The sequence below is a fragment of the Orussus abietinus genome, unplaced genomic scaffold, assembly GCF_000612105.2.
Source record: "Orussus abietinus isolate OABI.00-Male unplaced genomic scaffold, Oabi_2.0 scaffold22, whole genome shotgun sequence".
In the NCBI taxonomy this organism is placed as follows: domain Eukaryota; kingdom Metazoa; phylum Arthropoda; class Insecta; order Hymenoptera; family Orussidae; genus Orussus; species Orussus abietinus.
The window spans coordinates 1,500,621-1,516,813 of NW_019394596.1; the positions used below are offsets into that span (position 1 = coordinate 1,500,621).

Consider the following 16,193-nt stretch of genomic DNA (forward strand, 5'->3'; position numbering starts at 1 on the left):
CCGTCCTACGCTCCCGACCGTAGAATCCGCCGTTCCGAGGGTGGCGATAACATTCGGGGCCGATATCGAGGAAGACGATCCTCGATCGCGATTGACGCGAAATCGGTCGAGCGAATCGCCGGTTAGACGCGAAATAATAATATAGGCTAAGCGGAATCGGTGCCAGTGGAGTGGTGGGTCGATCGAGTTCGCGAATCTACGGTCGGAGTCCGCGAGGCCCGTCACCTGAGAATCTCTCGCGGGGGTCCGGTGCGTTCCGAGTTCTTCCCTTCTTTCTTCGGCGCCCATTTATCGGGTTCTTCCTCTCCTTTTTCCTGTGTTCCCCTTCCCTCCTTTCCACGACCGTTGCCTCTGGTGGTGGACTGCCTTACGGTTATGCCCGCGACTTAAGGCTTAAGGATGCCCGACAGGTGGCGGGTGCAGGGTGCATCGCTCGGACGAATCGCTCACACCGAGGCCAAGGTCCTTAACGCACCCGCCGGGTCGACGGTACTTGCGGATATTTATTCGATCGCCCGTAAAACGGATTAAGGGAAGGGAAACGGAGAAAGCGAGAGTCTTCCGTTTCTCCTTTTTAATTTTCGGCAACTCCCGCTTCTGGACGCGCACCTCTTTTCCGCCGCCATTTCCCTCCTCGTTAACAGTCGCCTCGACAAACTCGGCCGAGCACCGCAGGGAACGCTTTCCCCGGCGAAAAGTGTGTTAAATGCGCGGCCCGGAAACTACAAATTTTCCTGGGGACGTTAATCGAGTTGTTCGTTAAAGCAGGGTAACGAGAGGCCGGCCGTATCACGCATGCATTATGTCCCCCACGCCGCGGAAAGTTGGGGACTGAAAAATCATTAGCGAGTCGGCGAGCATTTCGCGTTAACAAATGGATAGAAGGGCTCTTGCTCCCGCGAGGTAGAGAAGGGATGACCGTGGAGATTATCGCGGATTTATCCTCCTTTTGGGGGACTCGATTTTGCTCCTCGATTTACCAGTCGAAGCCCGGCGATGTGGATACGGTCCGGTCCGCGATCGCGGCCCGAGGCGACGTCCACCCCGGACCGACGCATCCTCGGACTCGCCTCCTGCACGCTCCGGAACGAGGACGCGGAATGAAAACCCTCGGTGAAACTAGTCGGTCGGCAAAAACTAGACGCTATTCAAAGGCGGCTCGCGGACGTTCCTTCGCGGCAAAGAAAATAAAGACCGCCGAGCTGGAAGAGGGGCAAAGTCGGAGCGATTTCACGGGAAATATTTCAATTTCTCCCAGCTCGGGGCCATAGGTCGGGAAATCGTCCCGAGAACTCGGGGTCGTTTGATATCCCGAGTCTTGGAGTCTCGTCGTTCTTAAGTCCACGTGGAACCACCCCTGAAAATCGGAGCAAAGGCCAGGTCGAGCGGGAGGAATTCAAGTGGCCCGGTAATTTTTTGATAACGCAACGTGTCCTGATTCTTTATCCCGTTTACATGTTTGATAAGGAGGATCCTAGAAGGTCCGGGTGGGTCGTGGAAGATCTGCGGGGGAATTTAAATTATTTCCAGGGCTCGGTCGTTTTCCTTCGCGCTTCCACCCTCCCGGGCGACGGGAAGATTCCCGGATAGGATCCGGAGGGTTTCTTCTAACTAAATAATTAGACCAGGCCGGGCTCGTTTGCGCTTCAATTCCCGGGGGAAGCGGCCGGGTAATTGGCGGGGGATGAAAAACGCCGGCGAATCGGATTTTTTTCTCCCGGTGTCGGACGCACCGGTTTCGCTGCAAAAGACGGTCGTCGCGGAAACGAGTCCGAACGGTCCGAAACGAGTCCCAGGGGAATCGCGGCGATGTCGGCAGCAGGTTGTTACGCAAGTTAGGGTCCCGTTGGCAGGAAGCACGTGGGGCTTTTAACTGCGTCGCAGAAATTTAGGGGCTGGTCGAGACGCCCGTGGGAAAACGGACGACGCAAAGAAAGGAGGAAAGGACTCGCACTCGGGAGGCTCAACCGTGCGTGGTTCCTCGAGTCGAGGCCTCGCAGGTGAATCGAGACCGAGACTCGTATCTCGAGACGAGGGGCGACCATTTTTCAAAGCAGAAACTCTTCCTCAAATTGCCCGGCTGAAGGGAAAACGGGGTCGATTTTTTCTCTTACTCCATTTCGCTCCTTTTTTGGAGCCGCGTCGACGAACGGAAAAATTCCCACAGGATCAGCGGCGGGTCGACGGGATATTTAATTTCGTCCCGGAGGTTGTGCGCAATGTAAAATGTCGAGTAAAAGGTTTATAATAGTTTCGTCGAGTGCGAGGGCGGGAACCGCCGCGAGAAACTCGCGACACGCGGAACGGTCGAAAGTAGTCGAGCACTCGGCCCGCTCAACCATGCGTGGTTCCCCGTACCGACGCGAACCGTACTTAAGGAACGAGTCCGAGACAAGTTCGGTAAAAAGGACGGGACCGAGGAAAGGAAAGAAACGTGGGACGCCGCGACGCGCTTAGTAGGCTCGACGACGCCGCGCCGTACAAGGCACGGTGCACCGCGTCGTCGAAACGACTCGCGGATAATTTCAGTCGACAAAAAGGACGAGGAAGAACGAACCGAAAGAGAGATTCAAGAAAAGTATCCGCCGTCCTCGGCGAACGAGATCGTTTGACGCCGGTTGAGAAATTATCTATTTCGGTATATATTGTTTTTACACGGAATAATATATTTATTTCCACGTGAGAAAAGGGGGAATTAAGGAGGCAAAGGCCTTGCCTGAGTTTCGCGCCAAGAACGTTTGCCCGCGGACTCCGTCCTCGATTTTCCCTCTCGGTTGCTTCGCGTTCGGTTGCTTCCTTTTTCTCCCGCTCTTTTGATCACTTTGGACTCGTGTAACGAGGATGCCTAGGAGTCGGTCGTCGATCCCCGCCCTCGAGAGAAGTAACGCCGCCGGGTAAGGGGAGTGACGGATCGACGGAGCGGCGGCGAGGAAAGATAGGACCGAAGGAACTTTCGAGCCGGTCCGGCGAGAAAAATGGCAAGCTCTCGATTTTCCTCGATAATCTCGTCGAGACGCTGTCGGTATCGAACTCGCAGAAAATCCCGAGCCGCGTCCAGATCCTGAGAAACGATCGCGGAGGACGAGGCGAGAACGCGCGGTAAAAGGAAATTGAATTCCCTGGCAGGGATCGAGTCCTGGATGGCTAACGATCCCTACGGCGAGGAAGACCGGTTGTCGCGTAGCCGGTAGTTAGCGGCCATCCTCGGGAAAGCGACGACGGAGAGAAAGTTAAGCGATTTAGATATTTTCCTCTCTAGGATAGAGACGACGTCCCTTCCCCGAGTCCCGAAGGTCCGGCCCGTTTTCGGCGAGGGCCGGTGAAAGGACGGCTCTCTGCGGCCTCCTTCGACGGTTCCTTTCTCCGGGCACTCGGAGAAAGAAATCGACGAACGCGTAAGTAAAACGGATAAAGAAGTCGGAGGGATCCGGGAGAGGATTCCGTATTCCGACGGAATTTGTTTCTCGGGTCGCGTTTAGAGGAGGGGTCCTCGGGAATCCCATTTAGGGTCCCGAAATTCCGTCCTCCCGAAAAGGATTCTTATCCCGAGGAGACGTGACCGATGGCCGGGGTTTCGCGTGGCATGCGGAGCGTCTTCCTCGCCCCGCGGAATAAATTATGCTCGCGTCTCTGCCGGCTATAATAATTCCTCGGCCCGTGGGGGGATGATACCGGAAGCGAAGTCAGAACGGCGGAACCAGACGTTCACTCAATGGAAAGTTTAAGTCCTTCAGTTACGGCCAAGAGGCGAGCGAGGCGGACGGGAAAACTTGGCCGCTCGCGAGAGTCGAATTTCCGAGGGCCAGCCTCGGTTTCCGCGCGATTTCGAGAAATCGGAAAAGCACGGCTCGGGGAAATCCGACTAGGAAAAGTTTCCACGCGCCGCGACGTCCCGGGATCGTGGGGAAAATTCTCGAGCGACTTTAGAAGCGCGTCGACGTCTTCTCCTGGAAGTCGGAGGGTCCCCGGAGGGAATTCCAGGCGTCTCTCGGGGGTTTCCAGGGGAAAAGGGTGCGATCGGTGGTGGAAGTTGGCGAAAAAGGTGCAAAAGATCGGGCGATTACCTACCTTGATAAATCTCGCCACTTCCGTTGCACGCAGGACGGCAATTTTCTCCGGAGGAGAGGCCACGCGAGACCCTCCCCCGGGACGAGCTCGTGAGAAGCGATCGGGGAACTAAACCGGAGGAAAATAAAAGAGGACGGACCCCTTTTGCGCGAAAAGCGTGCCGGGTCGGGCCCCATGAAAAGAGCCTCGAGAGATGGTCAGCCAAAGTGCGATGGCCACGACCGTCCGGAAGGTTAAGCAGGAAAATCGACTCAGGCGACAGGGACAGAACCAAGGTAGCACCCTTTGCTTCCGTCGATTTTCCTCCGGAACCTCTCTTCCTCTCCGTATTATTTTTCTTCTTTTTTTTTTTAACTTGGAGCAAACGGGCGAACGACGAGTCAGAGGAGGAACGTCGATTCGGTTGCAGATGAGGAGGGGCTTTACAAGCCCGTGCCGCCCCCGAAGCCGGTGCAGAACAACCAGAGAAACCAGGACTCGCAGTCCCCTCGGCAGGATCAGGACCAGGCTGCCGTGAACCGGACGTTCCATCGGACCCCGAAGAACCTGCCGGAAGAGTCCTCTCGAGATTCCGGACAGACGGTGCTTCCGGAGTACAGGATGCCGCCGTTGTACGGCGAGGAGCAGAGCTCGAGTCAGACCCAGCAGCCGCCGACTCTTCGGACCCACAGCAGCAAATTCCCGGTGAGGCGTCTGCCCCTCGACGAGGAGGAATATTTCTCGGGGAGGTTCGTCCTACCCGGAGAATTTATCCTCGCCTTCTCCTCCTTCCGGGCGACGACATTTAGCCTCGACGAGCGTCGAGGGCGAAAATTCGGCGTCGAGTCTCTTGGTCGGGACTTTTTCCCTGGAAAATGAGGTTGAAATTAAATGCCGAAGTTACGTAGCCGCTCGCGGTGGCGCAAACGGTTAATCGCACCTCCTCGCCTCTTGGGAAGTTTCTCAGAGGTGGGACAAAGGCGAGATCACGGCGTGCGTACCGTTTGCAGGAAGTCGAGGCTGGGGTGATAATTCCGAGATGCGTATCGCTTTTCCCCGGGAATTCGACGTCTCTGCCCGGGCCCGAGAAAAGCCGGGCGACGACGATCGCTCCTCGACCGGGACGTCGAAAATCCCGGGAAAATCGAAGAGGACCCCTAAGGACCGTCTCCTCTCCCGTTTCAGATCGAGCGCGAGGTCGTGCTCTCCTCGGCGGACAAGAACTCGAAGATCCCGATTCTTCACGAGTACAAGCAGAGGAGCGCCGGAAGGGTCGCCATTGCCCCGGATGCCCCCGTCAAGCAGCAGGCTTGGGTCCAGGAGGTGAGCAGAGGTGCTTCGCGGACGAGGAATTTTTTTTTCTTTTTTTTTTCTAGTTGCTTTAAAAACCGGGCGAAGCCATATTTGTTTGTTTCCAATACCGCCCCCGATTCTCGGGACCGAACGGGTCAATGACGAACCATCCGTTCCGATGCGAGGTGTCTTCGTGACTGCCGTCTCTTCGATGTGCTTGGCATTCCGCGCGTCAATGGTAAACCGGTCGGGAGAATATTCCCGATTCCTCGTTGTTGCTCGAAAGAATTACTATGCACCGTCTCGATGGAGGATCGTTCGACGATGCAACCCTTCCGGGGATCGCGCGGCGCCGCGAATATGGGATAGATCAGGGGAGACTCGATTTGGGCGCGATCGTCCCTTCTCGCCCGATGGAGCCGTCTCGGTCGACCCTCGTCACGAGGGAACCTACTAACCCATGTATTAACGGTTATAATCCGACGGGCACCCATCGCGGAGAAGTGTTAACCCCATTGTTGTTATAACGTCGTATAACTGTAACGCGTCATCTCCTTCCGCGCGATAGATTCCATCCGGGTGCCGTTAACTCGCCGCGGAGTGCGCGCCGCGACGTCGCCGTATTGTCCGGGCTCGTTAGTTAATGCTCACTAATTTGGCGGTACATCGACTTACGGTATCGTAGTTCGAAAGTACGGAGATGTTCCGGAGCCCGGGTCCGCAACGATGCGTGTCTCTTTTCTACGGCTTTCCGCTCGCATCTCCTATCTTCGATTCGCTCCAGTAAATGCCCTGCCGGGAGGAAATAATTGCCGGACCCTGGGTTATGTCGGATCGGTCCCGTCTATTTCCTTTATTCTTTGGGCTACTCCGTTCTCGGCGAACCCTTTGCCATTCCGAGACATTCGTCGCTTAGAGAGGAGGTTACCGTTCCTCCGCGTAAAGACGCCCGGTCGCGCGACGACAGGTGGACTTGGCGTGAAACTCGGTCGAGAGGATTCACCGGGTCCTCGTTCAAAGAGCGTTTCCGTCTTGCGAGTACCCTCGAAAGTTGCGTCTCATCTTGGGGATGACTGGCGTCGGTCCCGGTTTTTCTATGTCGAGTGGGACGTCGCGTGAACCCGGGGATGTCCACTCGTTGGCCACCTTTCGTCGGCTTTCGATTTACTGGGGCCTACTTTTCCCGGTCGGCGGTCAAATTTCCCGTCTGCCGATGGTCGGCAATCTCCACTTCCTATTTCCAAGGGGATCTTGGGCGGTAGGGCGGAAATCCCGACGACGACGATGGCAACGCTCGCGGAGGAAGTCGGGCTGAAATTGGCCTTTTCAGGCGTCCTCGACGACGAACCCGACCACGAGGCTGAAAAGCCCTTTCGTATGCAAGATGCGTGAGTAGGCCCCTAGCCGAGCCCCGAGCCGTTGTTATTCGAGGCGCATCCTTTCCTAAGAAGTCGAGGATTCAGACTCGACGGCTTTGACATTCCCCCGGAGTGGCGTCCGCTGTTCCTCGAGAAGTTATACCACCCCGCGACGAGACCATTCGTAGAGATTTTCACAAAGTTCGAGATAAAAAAAAAAACACTCCGACCGATGGTATCGACGAGTTGACATTTTCCTTCTCTCGATTCTAAACGCTTTTCCTCGTTGCGAGATTTCTTTTCTTTCACTTCCCACTTGTCATACCGTACGTTCTAGGGGGCTCAGCTGCAAGAACTGAGGCAGGATACCCAGACGAGAAGTTACCAGATCCAAGAAAATTATTCGTAAGTCTCTCCCGGGGATTTATTATATTCCTTCCGCTATTTCCACGAGGAGGATTACCTAGGGTTTATTAAAAAAAAAAATTTTTTAAGCGAGCCCTAAATTTCCCCCGCCAGAGTTACGTCCACGGGAGCCGTACCGAGGACCCTGAAGATAGAGGAGGAGAGGACCAAATCTTTGTCCAGGACGTATCACACGATAAAGGACATGATCTCGAGCCGCTTCGGGCCGAGTCGGAAGGACGACCCGGAACCGGAAGCCAGCTTGAATAACGTCACCGACGAGTTGCGGAAGTCGAGCCGAAGTATCGACGACGAGGAGGCCAAGAAGAAGGAGGGCATTTACGGGAAACCGAGAGCTCAGGAGCCACCCGGGAACATGCAGCAATACTCCAAAAATGCTTACGGTAATGGAGGATTTTTTTTTCTGCAGGCAGACATCCCGACATGCGTACTATTTTATTTTTATTTTATTTTTCAGGACAGTACGGTCACACTTACGGCTACCAGGGGGGTCAGCAGAACGTCCCTCTGCCGGGCCAACAGAACGTCCCTTTGCCGGGTCAGCTTCCGCCCCCGCCAGCCATTCAGCCCAGTTTACCGGGTCAGAGTGCCCAGCTCCACGTGACGCATCACACTCCACCAGGAGGAGTCCAAACAGTCCATCAAACCCAGATATCAGGATTCGCGGCAGCCCCAACAGTCCAGCAGACTCCGAATTCAGGCAGAGAGTACGTAGTTCCAGGCCCCGGAGTGCCCGGCCAGAACGTGCACCAACCCCATCATCAGTCCAATATTCAGGGACAGGGCACTCCCCTGGCCAAACACGGGATCCCGCTCCAGCAACAGCAGACCGGGATGCAACAGCAAAATCAATCTTATCAGAGCCCCCAACAGCTGCTGCATCAGAACCAGCTGTTGCAGAGTCCCAGATTCGCCCAACAACACGCACAGAACATGCACCAGCGTCACCTGATCCAAACACTGCATCAGCAGCAGATGGCCAATCAGCAGAACTCCCAGTCAGCTTTGAGAACCGGACAGCAGGCGCATTTCTCCAGCGCGTATCAACAGTACCAAGCGAGACAGCAGCCGATTTCCAGGTCTCAGATCGATCTTCCCAGCACGTCCAGGCAGACCGCGGATGCCAGGACTAACCCTAATCAGGACGTCTATTATCACTACGGCCAGGGGAGGCCGAGGTACGGCGTTCCTCAGGTCTACATGAAGACCGATGGAGCCAACCAGGAAAACGAGTTCCAAAGGAGCAACTCAGCCAGGAGGATGGAAAAGGCTGCCTCTCAGCCGCAGCTGTGTTACGAGGACGAGAGGATTCTTGGCGAGACTCAAAGGAACTCGTCGGAGACTCCCAAGACCTCCCCCGATGGGGCTGATAGGGAAAAATACGAGATTACCGTGGACGAACGCCAGGCCGAATTTCTGAGGAATGGCTCCCAGAGGAAAGAGGACAACAGGCCGGATACGAGTTTCGGGACGCGCCGGGACGAAACCAGGGCGTCCAAAAGGGACCAACAGGACTACGGCCAGGACTCGCAGGAACTCAATGGAGGCCAGAAGAGGAACGCCGACATCGAGGCCGCGTATGCCTCGAAACCTAGGGAAGCGGTCGAGCAGGATGGGGTCAGAGCTTTGGCTCCAAAGGCTCACGTCGTTGCCGGGGAATCCTCCAAGAGACTCGAGGAGAACGCGAAGAGGACGGAGATCGCTCAGCATCTCGGAAAAGAGGGTTCCGCGAAAATTGAAACGAGGAAGGAAGATCTGGAACATGGTATGGTGAGGCTGAAAATTCAGAATCAAGGCTCCGGGTCGGATTACGACAAGGCTGGGCAAAGCTCTTCTAATGTGGACTCTGGGAGAGGATCGGCCGTTTATTCCAGTGGGAGACGTCCACCTCCGGAAGATCAAGGCATGGCGCAAGGTCGGTACATCGTTCTTGCCGTTTAATGGAATTTCTGATGAAGGTACGATACTCAGTTTTTAAATTCTACCGGCAGGTCAGGATTCCGAGTGGGTCGACATCGTGGAGTCGGAGCTGAGAAGCATCCTGGAGCCCAGGGACGTACCCGCGATGGCGCACTCGACCTTGTCCGAAAGCGTTTCTTCGGTAACTCCACCATTGCCGCCCTTGTCCCCAAGAGGAAGTCCCAGGACTTCCAGAAATCGCTACACGGCAAGGTATCGTATATTCGGACAAACTGTAGAAAAATCATGAATCATTCGAGCATAAGTAGTAAAGATTAATTTCTCACATAATTTCAGCTTACCGTACGGCTCGAAACCAGGTTACGGCGATTACGGTAAGAGCACGGACAAAAGGAGTTTTCCGATCACCTCGAAGCACCGCGGGGCGGCGACCTCAAAGAAGGAGTCCGCTAAGAAATTTTCCCACCGTAAGTCTGACTCCATTGGAGGTTGTAATATTTTTTTTTATCATAGATTAATGTGGCAATCGATTACAGTGTTCGGGGTCGAAGCCGCGGATTTGACCTCCACCACGACCGGCTTGGACCTGGACTCCATGTTGGATAGGAGTGACTCCGATATCAGCACCAATGATGCGAGGACTATCAGGAAACAGTTGGAGGGCCTTGAAAATATGTACAGTGAGGTAATATACCAGAACATGTGATTTTGAAGATCGATAAATATATTTCGGACCGTCTATAAATTCTCCAAATATTTTTCCCAGGTGCTGAAGTTGCTCGGCGGAAGCGTAAAGAAAAGACGGAAGGCCAGAGGAATGGCCAGCTATGGCTCGGTTTCTTCCCTGCCGACGTCGTCCGTATCTTCGAGGCCGATCGTCAGACACCACGATAAGAGGAGGTCGCACGTAATCGACGACAGGATGAAGAAAGCCAAAGACATCAAGGTAAGTCCCTGGAGTTTTGTAAGAAAATTAATTTCGCCGATTTTTGAAGTAATCTCGATTTTTAACGTCCCCGAAGAGCATCAACAAGCGGTTTCAACGTCTCGAGTCTCACGTGGTCACCCTCGCGAGGTCCGTGGCCCACCTCAGCTCGGAGATGAGGACCCAGCACTTGATGATACAGGTGACTATTCGAGATTAATCTCTCGACCGATGATAGGAAAACAATACGAGGAGTTACTAATTTCTCCTTGTTGGGAACGGACGACGGCTTCAGGAAATGGAGAACATCAGGGGCGAGATAGCGGCCCTGAGGACGCAGACGAGTATGGCGATGGTGAGGTCGCAATCTCAGCCCTTAATCAAGGACTCGGAGCTCCCGGCCTTGTCGAATCCGTCGAGGGTGAAGAAGTTGACCAAGTTCTTCGGCACCGAGCCGCCGCTCATCAGGCTCTTCCTCAGGGAACTTGGGTATGAGGTATGAGAGTATAATCGCCTTCCTCGCGAAGATCGATCCTTGGACGGGTGGAGGAAGCGCGATCCCATCGACTTGGCCGCAATTCGATCATTAAGGCAGTCGTACCGTGTGATGGTTCTATTTCTCCTTTTTTTTTTGTGACTTTTAAAATCTTGAAAATTTTACAATGTATTTATTAACATTTATACAGTCACTCAAATTGAGAAATCCTTTGTTCTACGTATCCTAGACATATCACATAAGCAATTTATCAAGTAAAATATTTTTCAATTTTTTTGGACCTATCACACGGTACGACCGCCTTAATCAACGAGCTTCGATACGTTCAAAGTAAACGTATCACATTTAACGACGCGATTTCACTTTTCTTTATCAGAAATACGCGACGGCGTTTGAGAAGGAGAAGGTCGGGATGGTGGAGCTACCCTACCTGAGCGAGGAAAGGCTGCAGAAGATGGGAGTGCCCCTGGGTCCTCGACTCAGGATCCTGCAGGAGGCACGAATATCCGTCTGCAAGGACCCGGTCTACGTGGTCTAACGAAGAGGTCGAGGACGATCTACGATCGATGAAAGCGAGCAACGAAAAGCCCGCTCCAGAACGGACCAGTACCCGAGGAACGAGGACGATCTCGCCGGGAAGGACGACTCCTTCCGACGACTCGACAGTATTACTTCGCTATACGTATCGAAGACTCCAAGGGGCCGATCGACTCGCCCTGCGAACTCGAAGTCATTAAACTCGAAGGAGCGACCGGAAGAGAGACAGGCCGGACCGGCCCAGAAATAAGCCAATCTTCCTCGTGACCGCGATTAAAGGACATTCCGCGTATGCACGACTCTCGGACACGCGTGACGCCGTGTAATTACATTTGGTCCGGGTAATTTCCAAGTGGGCTGACTCACATCTCCCGGCAAACGACGTTTCTCCGAGGGAGCGCAAGTGGTGTAATGGGCGTTTCGCTCGCGACAAACGCGGACGCTTAAACGACTGAAAAGTGGCCGGCTGGTGGACGACGCGAGTAAAAGTGCCCCCGGATGGAAGTCCGCGCCGACGAGTTTTCCGAATTCCAGAGAACGCTTCCACCGAGAGCGCGACGAAGTGTCTTTGCCAAAGATCCGTACCATTCGACGTGGCCGCGCGATTTCCGGCGGAACTCGTCCTCGCTAGGTCTCCCAGGGATCTTCACCTTTCGACGGCCGGGAACCCTCGGCGTCGAGTACCAAAGAGATCGATCCAAGGAACTCGCCTCCGGTCCCGAAGGACCGGTCCGGTTCGCTCGCGGCGGCTCGATGGCCCTCGTCGTCGACCTTAAGTCCCTGTACAGCCTCCCTTCTAGGGCGAATTATTGTTTTTTATCCTACCTTTGTGCCCGTTGAGTTACGTATTTAATAAACGTTTTCAGAAGACAGGAATTCTCGCCCGATCGAAAGCTGGACCCGTCTTTGGAGGTTCGAGCCGGCGACCGGGCGGCGCGGACTTTTCGACCGTACCCTCTCGGTTCCTCTAGAAATTCGCCGGATCTAGTTTTCTCGGTAGGTTCTCGAAGAGCGTATCGTTTCCAATTGAATAATCGCTCCTGGTACCGTTGCCGAAGTGCACGCGCACCAAGTGATTCGTTTTTATGGCCCCTGACCTCGAGCCGCCCACGGAATTGAGGACGGTAATTGTTTAATTGTCGAGTATGCAGATCCGCGGGCATCCTGCAATTCGTGGGCTGCAACTAGAATAAGGGAGACCGCTTTGAAGAGAGTCCTCTTTGTCGGATCCAAAACTCGGCAGCTGTACGGAGACCCAAATCTTGGACGAACGTGAAACTAATTTTTTACGGTACGCTTTGTACGCTTTTTTTTTTAGATTAATCAGGAAGGCAGCGTCCCATTTGCAGATGGCGAATATCGAACGAGGATCCGTTTAGCGGAAACGCGATCGACCGGAGCAACGGGCGCGATGGCTTCCGAAGAGACTGGTCCACTTTTATCAGGAAATGCACAATTGAACAATTGTGGCCAATTATTTTTCTAGCGGACCCGTCTTTGATTGGTCATCTCCTACGTTGGGCCCCACGGTTAATATGTGCTCATCACGCTCGTCGGATGTCCTGGCCCTTTCCTCGATCGCTTCGAAGCTCTTTAGGGCTCTCGGCAGAAGTCGTTCCGAGTACCGTCAAGACTCTCTATTAGCAATTTTAATGTCAATCATTATTTAAAAGAGATTTATCATTTTAATTGAACGTCGCCGATGTTCGCTCGAGACGGCTCTCTTTTCATCCCGCATTTATCTATTCTTGGATACGATTTGTCGCGTTATCAGCTCGGGCGAGTCCATTAAGTATGCCATTTGGGTCGTTCAACCCTTTCAGATATTGAACCACTCTCGAAAAAATCTTGACCTTTTTGTAAACTAAATTTCTGCGTGCCGGGAAAGGCACGCGAGAGAAAAGTAAAGCAAAAGATAACGATGCACTTCCAAAGTTCACGAAGATACAAAGGTTCAAGGTACCGCTTTGACATTGACAAGCGATTCGGGATCCCCGATGCAGTTTTCTATTTTAATTCGGTTCAATCAGATCGTCATTAGATCGGTCCGTCGCAAGGCATCCGAATTCCGAGTGGGATTCGAAAATTGCAAGTGCCATCCTCACGAGGCGTTCGGAATAAATGCCGGGGTTAATGGGCATATTCCTTTGCGGAAAGGGCCGACATTAGCCGAAAATGGCAGGAAACGAAGAGGTTGGACGATTTCCGTGAGATTCCCGCGAAGTTTCGAGGAAGTACCGGAAAGAGGCGTAACGAGGTGCCCGGAGCCATTATTCTCGGGAGGCCTTTCAGAGCGCGGACTAAGACCGTGCAAGACCCGCACATAACGTACTATTTCAATTGACCTATGCCCCACCCCCGGCTTTATCTGCGTTCTTCTTTGACCGTCGAGACGGGCTCGCATCACTTGGCATCGAACCGCGGATCCAGAATGTCCACCGGGTCGGCTTCTCTCCTCTTCCTGGCGCTCTTCCTGGTGGCCTGCTTGCACGCGGAAGTGGTGCAATGGAGACCCTGCACCTACCCGGACCGTGAGTACTGGATTATTCCCTAGCCCGGACCCCGATTCTCGAGTACTTGCAAATTATTTTCGCCCCAAAAAAAATTTCCCATTGTTGCGGAGTCGCGTAATTGGACAAGATTTGAAAGTCTTGTGCGAGACCTGGCAATTTCGCCTCCGAAAGTTGATCGTAAGACCTGGAGAATCGAGTCCTAGGAGGGCCGGACCGTTTAATCGAATTTCCCTCTCTACGTTACGCCCTCCTCGCGGCGGGGAATTTTTCGGCACCCTCTTAAATAAATCAAACAAGTCGGGAATCGAGTTAGCGCCGATATACGCCGAGTGGAGGGAGTCGAGCTCTAAGAGCGCCGCTTCCCGGTGAAAAATGGTTTCCCTCGTTGGGGTGTCCTCGGCCGAGGATTATTGGATAACGATGGAGGGAAAGATCTACGGTGCCCGTCGAATCTATGAGGAACCACGTGTGGGTCGATCGCTGATCGCCGATAGGGACCGATTTCGGGCCATCCCTTCCGGAAGACGGATCGCCCTTCGAGGAACCCCTGCGAAACAACCGGGACCTCCCCTTTGATCGGGACCTGCTGCTCGAATTACCTACTCCGGGGAAAGGGCCCCTGATTACCCTGGTCCAGGACGAGGCTCCTTTGAGAACACCTAAGAGGGTTACCTGGGCTCCATTATTCTACTAATTGTCAATGGTTCCCCGGGGTATGCCGATAGTGATTTACTAACTCCAGACCGTTGTAATTAGCCGTTAATGTTGGCGCCGAAGTACTCTCCCCCGAAATTCGGAAAAATAAGGGAAGTATCTCTCGTCACCGACGCGGGTTCTTATCACCATGGCAACGGTTTGTTAAATGAAGCTGCGATTCGATCATTCGTGCACGGCTGCACGCACGGGTGGCCGAGTGGTCCTTTTTGCATCGCGTCGTGGCAATTATTGCGAGAGACCATGTTTTTTTTTTTTTTTTTTGCAAACCGAGTTGCAATCCAGGGTAATGGCCATTGGACGGTCAATGAGCCACCGGTGATTCGTGACCGGCGACTGGGAGGGCAGTGAAAAAAACCATCGAGGCCTGCAGAGCGCCATGGCCCCATAACGCGGAAACTCCCCTTTGATCAAATGGCCGGGCACCAACGAAATTATCTTTGCTTCGGAAAAGGGAGGTCCGATTGCTTCGATCCCGGAAAGGACTTCTCCTGCGCCGAAAGGGGCGACGGATCGATCCCATCCATCATCCCGATATTTGGTACCCTGGGTAAACGGGACTACTGGACAACCCGACGATGGGACCGAATCAATTGTTCCAAGGTTTATTATCTCGTTATTATGCTCGGAGAAAATAGTCTTGCGGTCTTATCGCAGTTTCCACGACGCTCTGTAGGAAAAAAAAAAATAGGACCGATAAAGTGTCTTGCCGCGAGTTCACGTGTCACCATTTATGAATACCGGTGGTCCGCCGCGACTGCTAAAAAATTTCGATTGGCCGTAGAAACGTAAATGCCACTCCAAGAAATGTACTGCCTCTTGGTGATTTTTTTTTTATTACTTTAATTCAGGAAATCCGGGCCAAGCGCACTTTGTACGGGAATTTCGGCGTTATGTCGGACGGCACTCGTGGAGCGTCGTCGCGAGCACGATTCGCAAAGGAAATTCCACTTTGATCGGAGGGCCACGGGGACCAATGAAATTATGCGCCCCAGGGGAAAGAGGCCCTGATTAATCCGTGCCGAGAGAGAAGGTTTCTCTCGCCCCGGATCGCTTCCACGAGCCAACCGTCGGTTCTTATCGCCGCTTATCGAGAAGCCTCTGTCGCCCGGACCGCGACCTCCCAACAATCTTGCGATTTCGCGGAAACCCTCGTTATCACCGTTTATCGGCCTAGGTGACTCATGTTTGTCGATTCCTACCGGACCACCCAAGTACCAATGTTTATTGCCCTACGAATAATCGGTTTCACACGATAAGGAGGGAGAGAGAGAGAGTTAGCTTTTGCATCGTAATCCTCTCCTTTGCTTCAGCCAACACCCCGTTGAACTGCACGATTCACGAGGTGCGCGTCGACCCTTGCAAAGAGGCTCCCGAGGGAAAGCCGTGCCGCATTAGGAGGGGTCATGACGCAAACATCAGTTTTGACTACACCGCAGGTGAGTTAACCTCGAAATTGGCACCGAAGGTCCGGGAGTAACGAGGTATTTAATTCTCCAGAGTTCGAGGGTGACAAGCTGGAGGGTCGCGCCTACTGGGCCAATCAGGTGGTAGACCTGCCATTCCTGGGGATGGAAACGGACGCTTGCGTGGCCACCCCTTGTCCCGCCACCCCCGGGAAGAAGCAGACCTACGAGTTCCGTCTGCCCCTCGCAAAAAAGTTGCCGGTGGTGAGTGACGATACTGTGATAACTTCCGTTTGATGATACCCCGCGATTATACCGCGAATAATTTATTTCCCCGTCGGGTACGATTTTTTTAGAGAACCTACGACGTCAAGTGGAAGCTGTGGAACGACAAGGAGCAGGAGTGCTGTCTCATAGTGCAGGTAAAACTGACCAAGTGAAGATTCTCCTCTGCGACTCCTAAGATGTGCCTAGCCAGTCGATTAAACTGTACGGAATAAAATGAAAACCGAGTACAGTCTTTAACCCCGAAACCCGGAATTTGTTATTATAGAGAGA

At 53.6% G+C, this 16,193-nt stretch overlaps 2 protein-coding genes across 2 annotated transcripts; both read left to right on the top strand.

The window, feature by feature from the left end:
* Positions 1-4,279: 4,279 nt before the first annotated feature.
* On the top strand, positions 4,280-11,865 carry LOC105701941. The gene is made up of 13 exons (XM_012429101.1): positions 4,280-4,343; positions 4,478-4,752; positions 5,233-5,370; positions 7,036-7,103; positions 7,218-7,507; positions 7,582-9,039; positions 9,116-9,296; positions 9,381-9,511; positions 9,581-9,729; positions 9,811-9,990; positions 10,067-10,171; positions 10,265-10,465; positions 10,842-11,865. The coding sequence occupies exons 1-13, from the start codon at positions 4,280-4,282 to the stop codon at positions 11,001-11,003; spliced, it is 3,402 nt and encodes a 1,133-aa protein (XP_012284524.1). The 3' UTR covers positions 11,004-11,865.
* A 1,517-nt stretch (positions 11,866-13,382) lies between these two features.
* Positions 13,383-16,168, top strand: LOC105701979 (MD-2-related lipid-recognition protein). Its single transcript, XM_012429151.1, has 4 exons — positions 13,383-13,533; positions 15,543-15,668; positions 15,730-15,899; positions 15,992-16,168. Exons 1-4 carry the CDS (start codon positions 13,434-13,436, stop codon positions 16,073-16,075), a joined length of 480 nt encoding a protein of 159 aa, XP_012284574.1. The 5' UTR covers positions 13,383-13,433; the 3' UTR covers positions 16,076-16,168.
* The last annotated feature ends 25 nt before the right edge of the window (positions 16,169-16,193 follow it).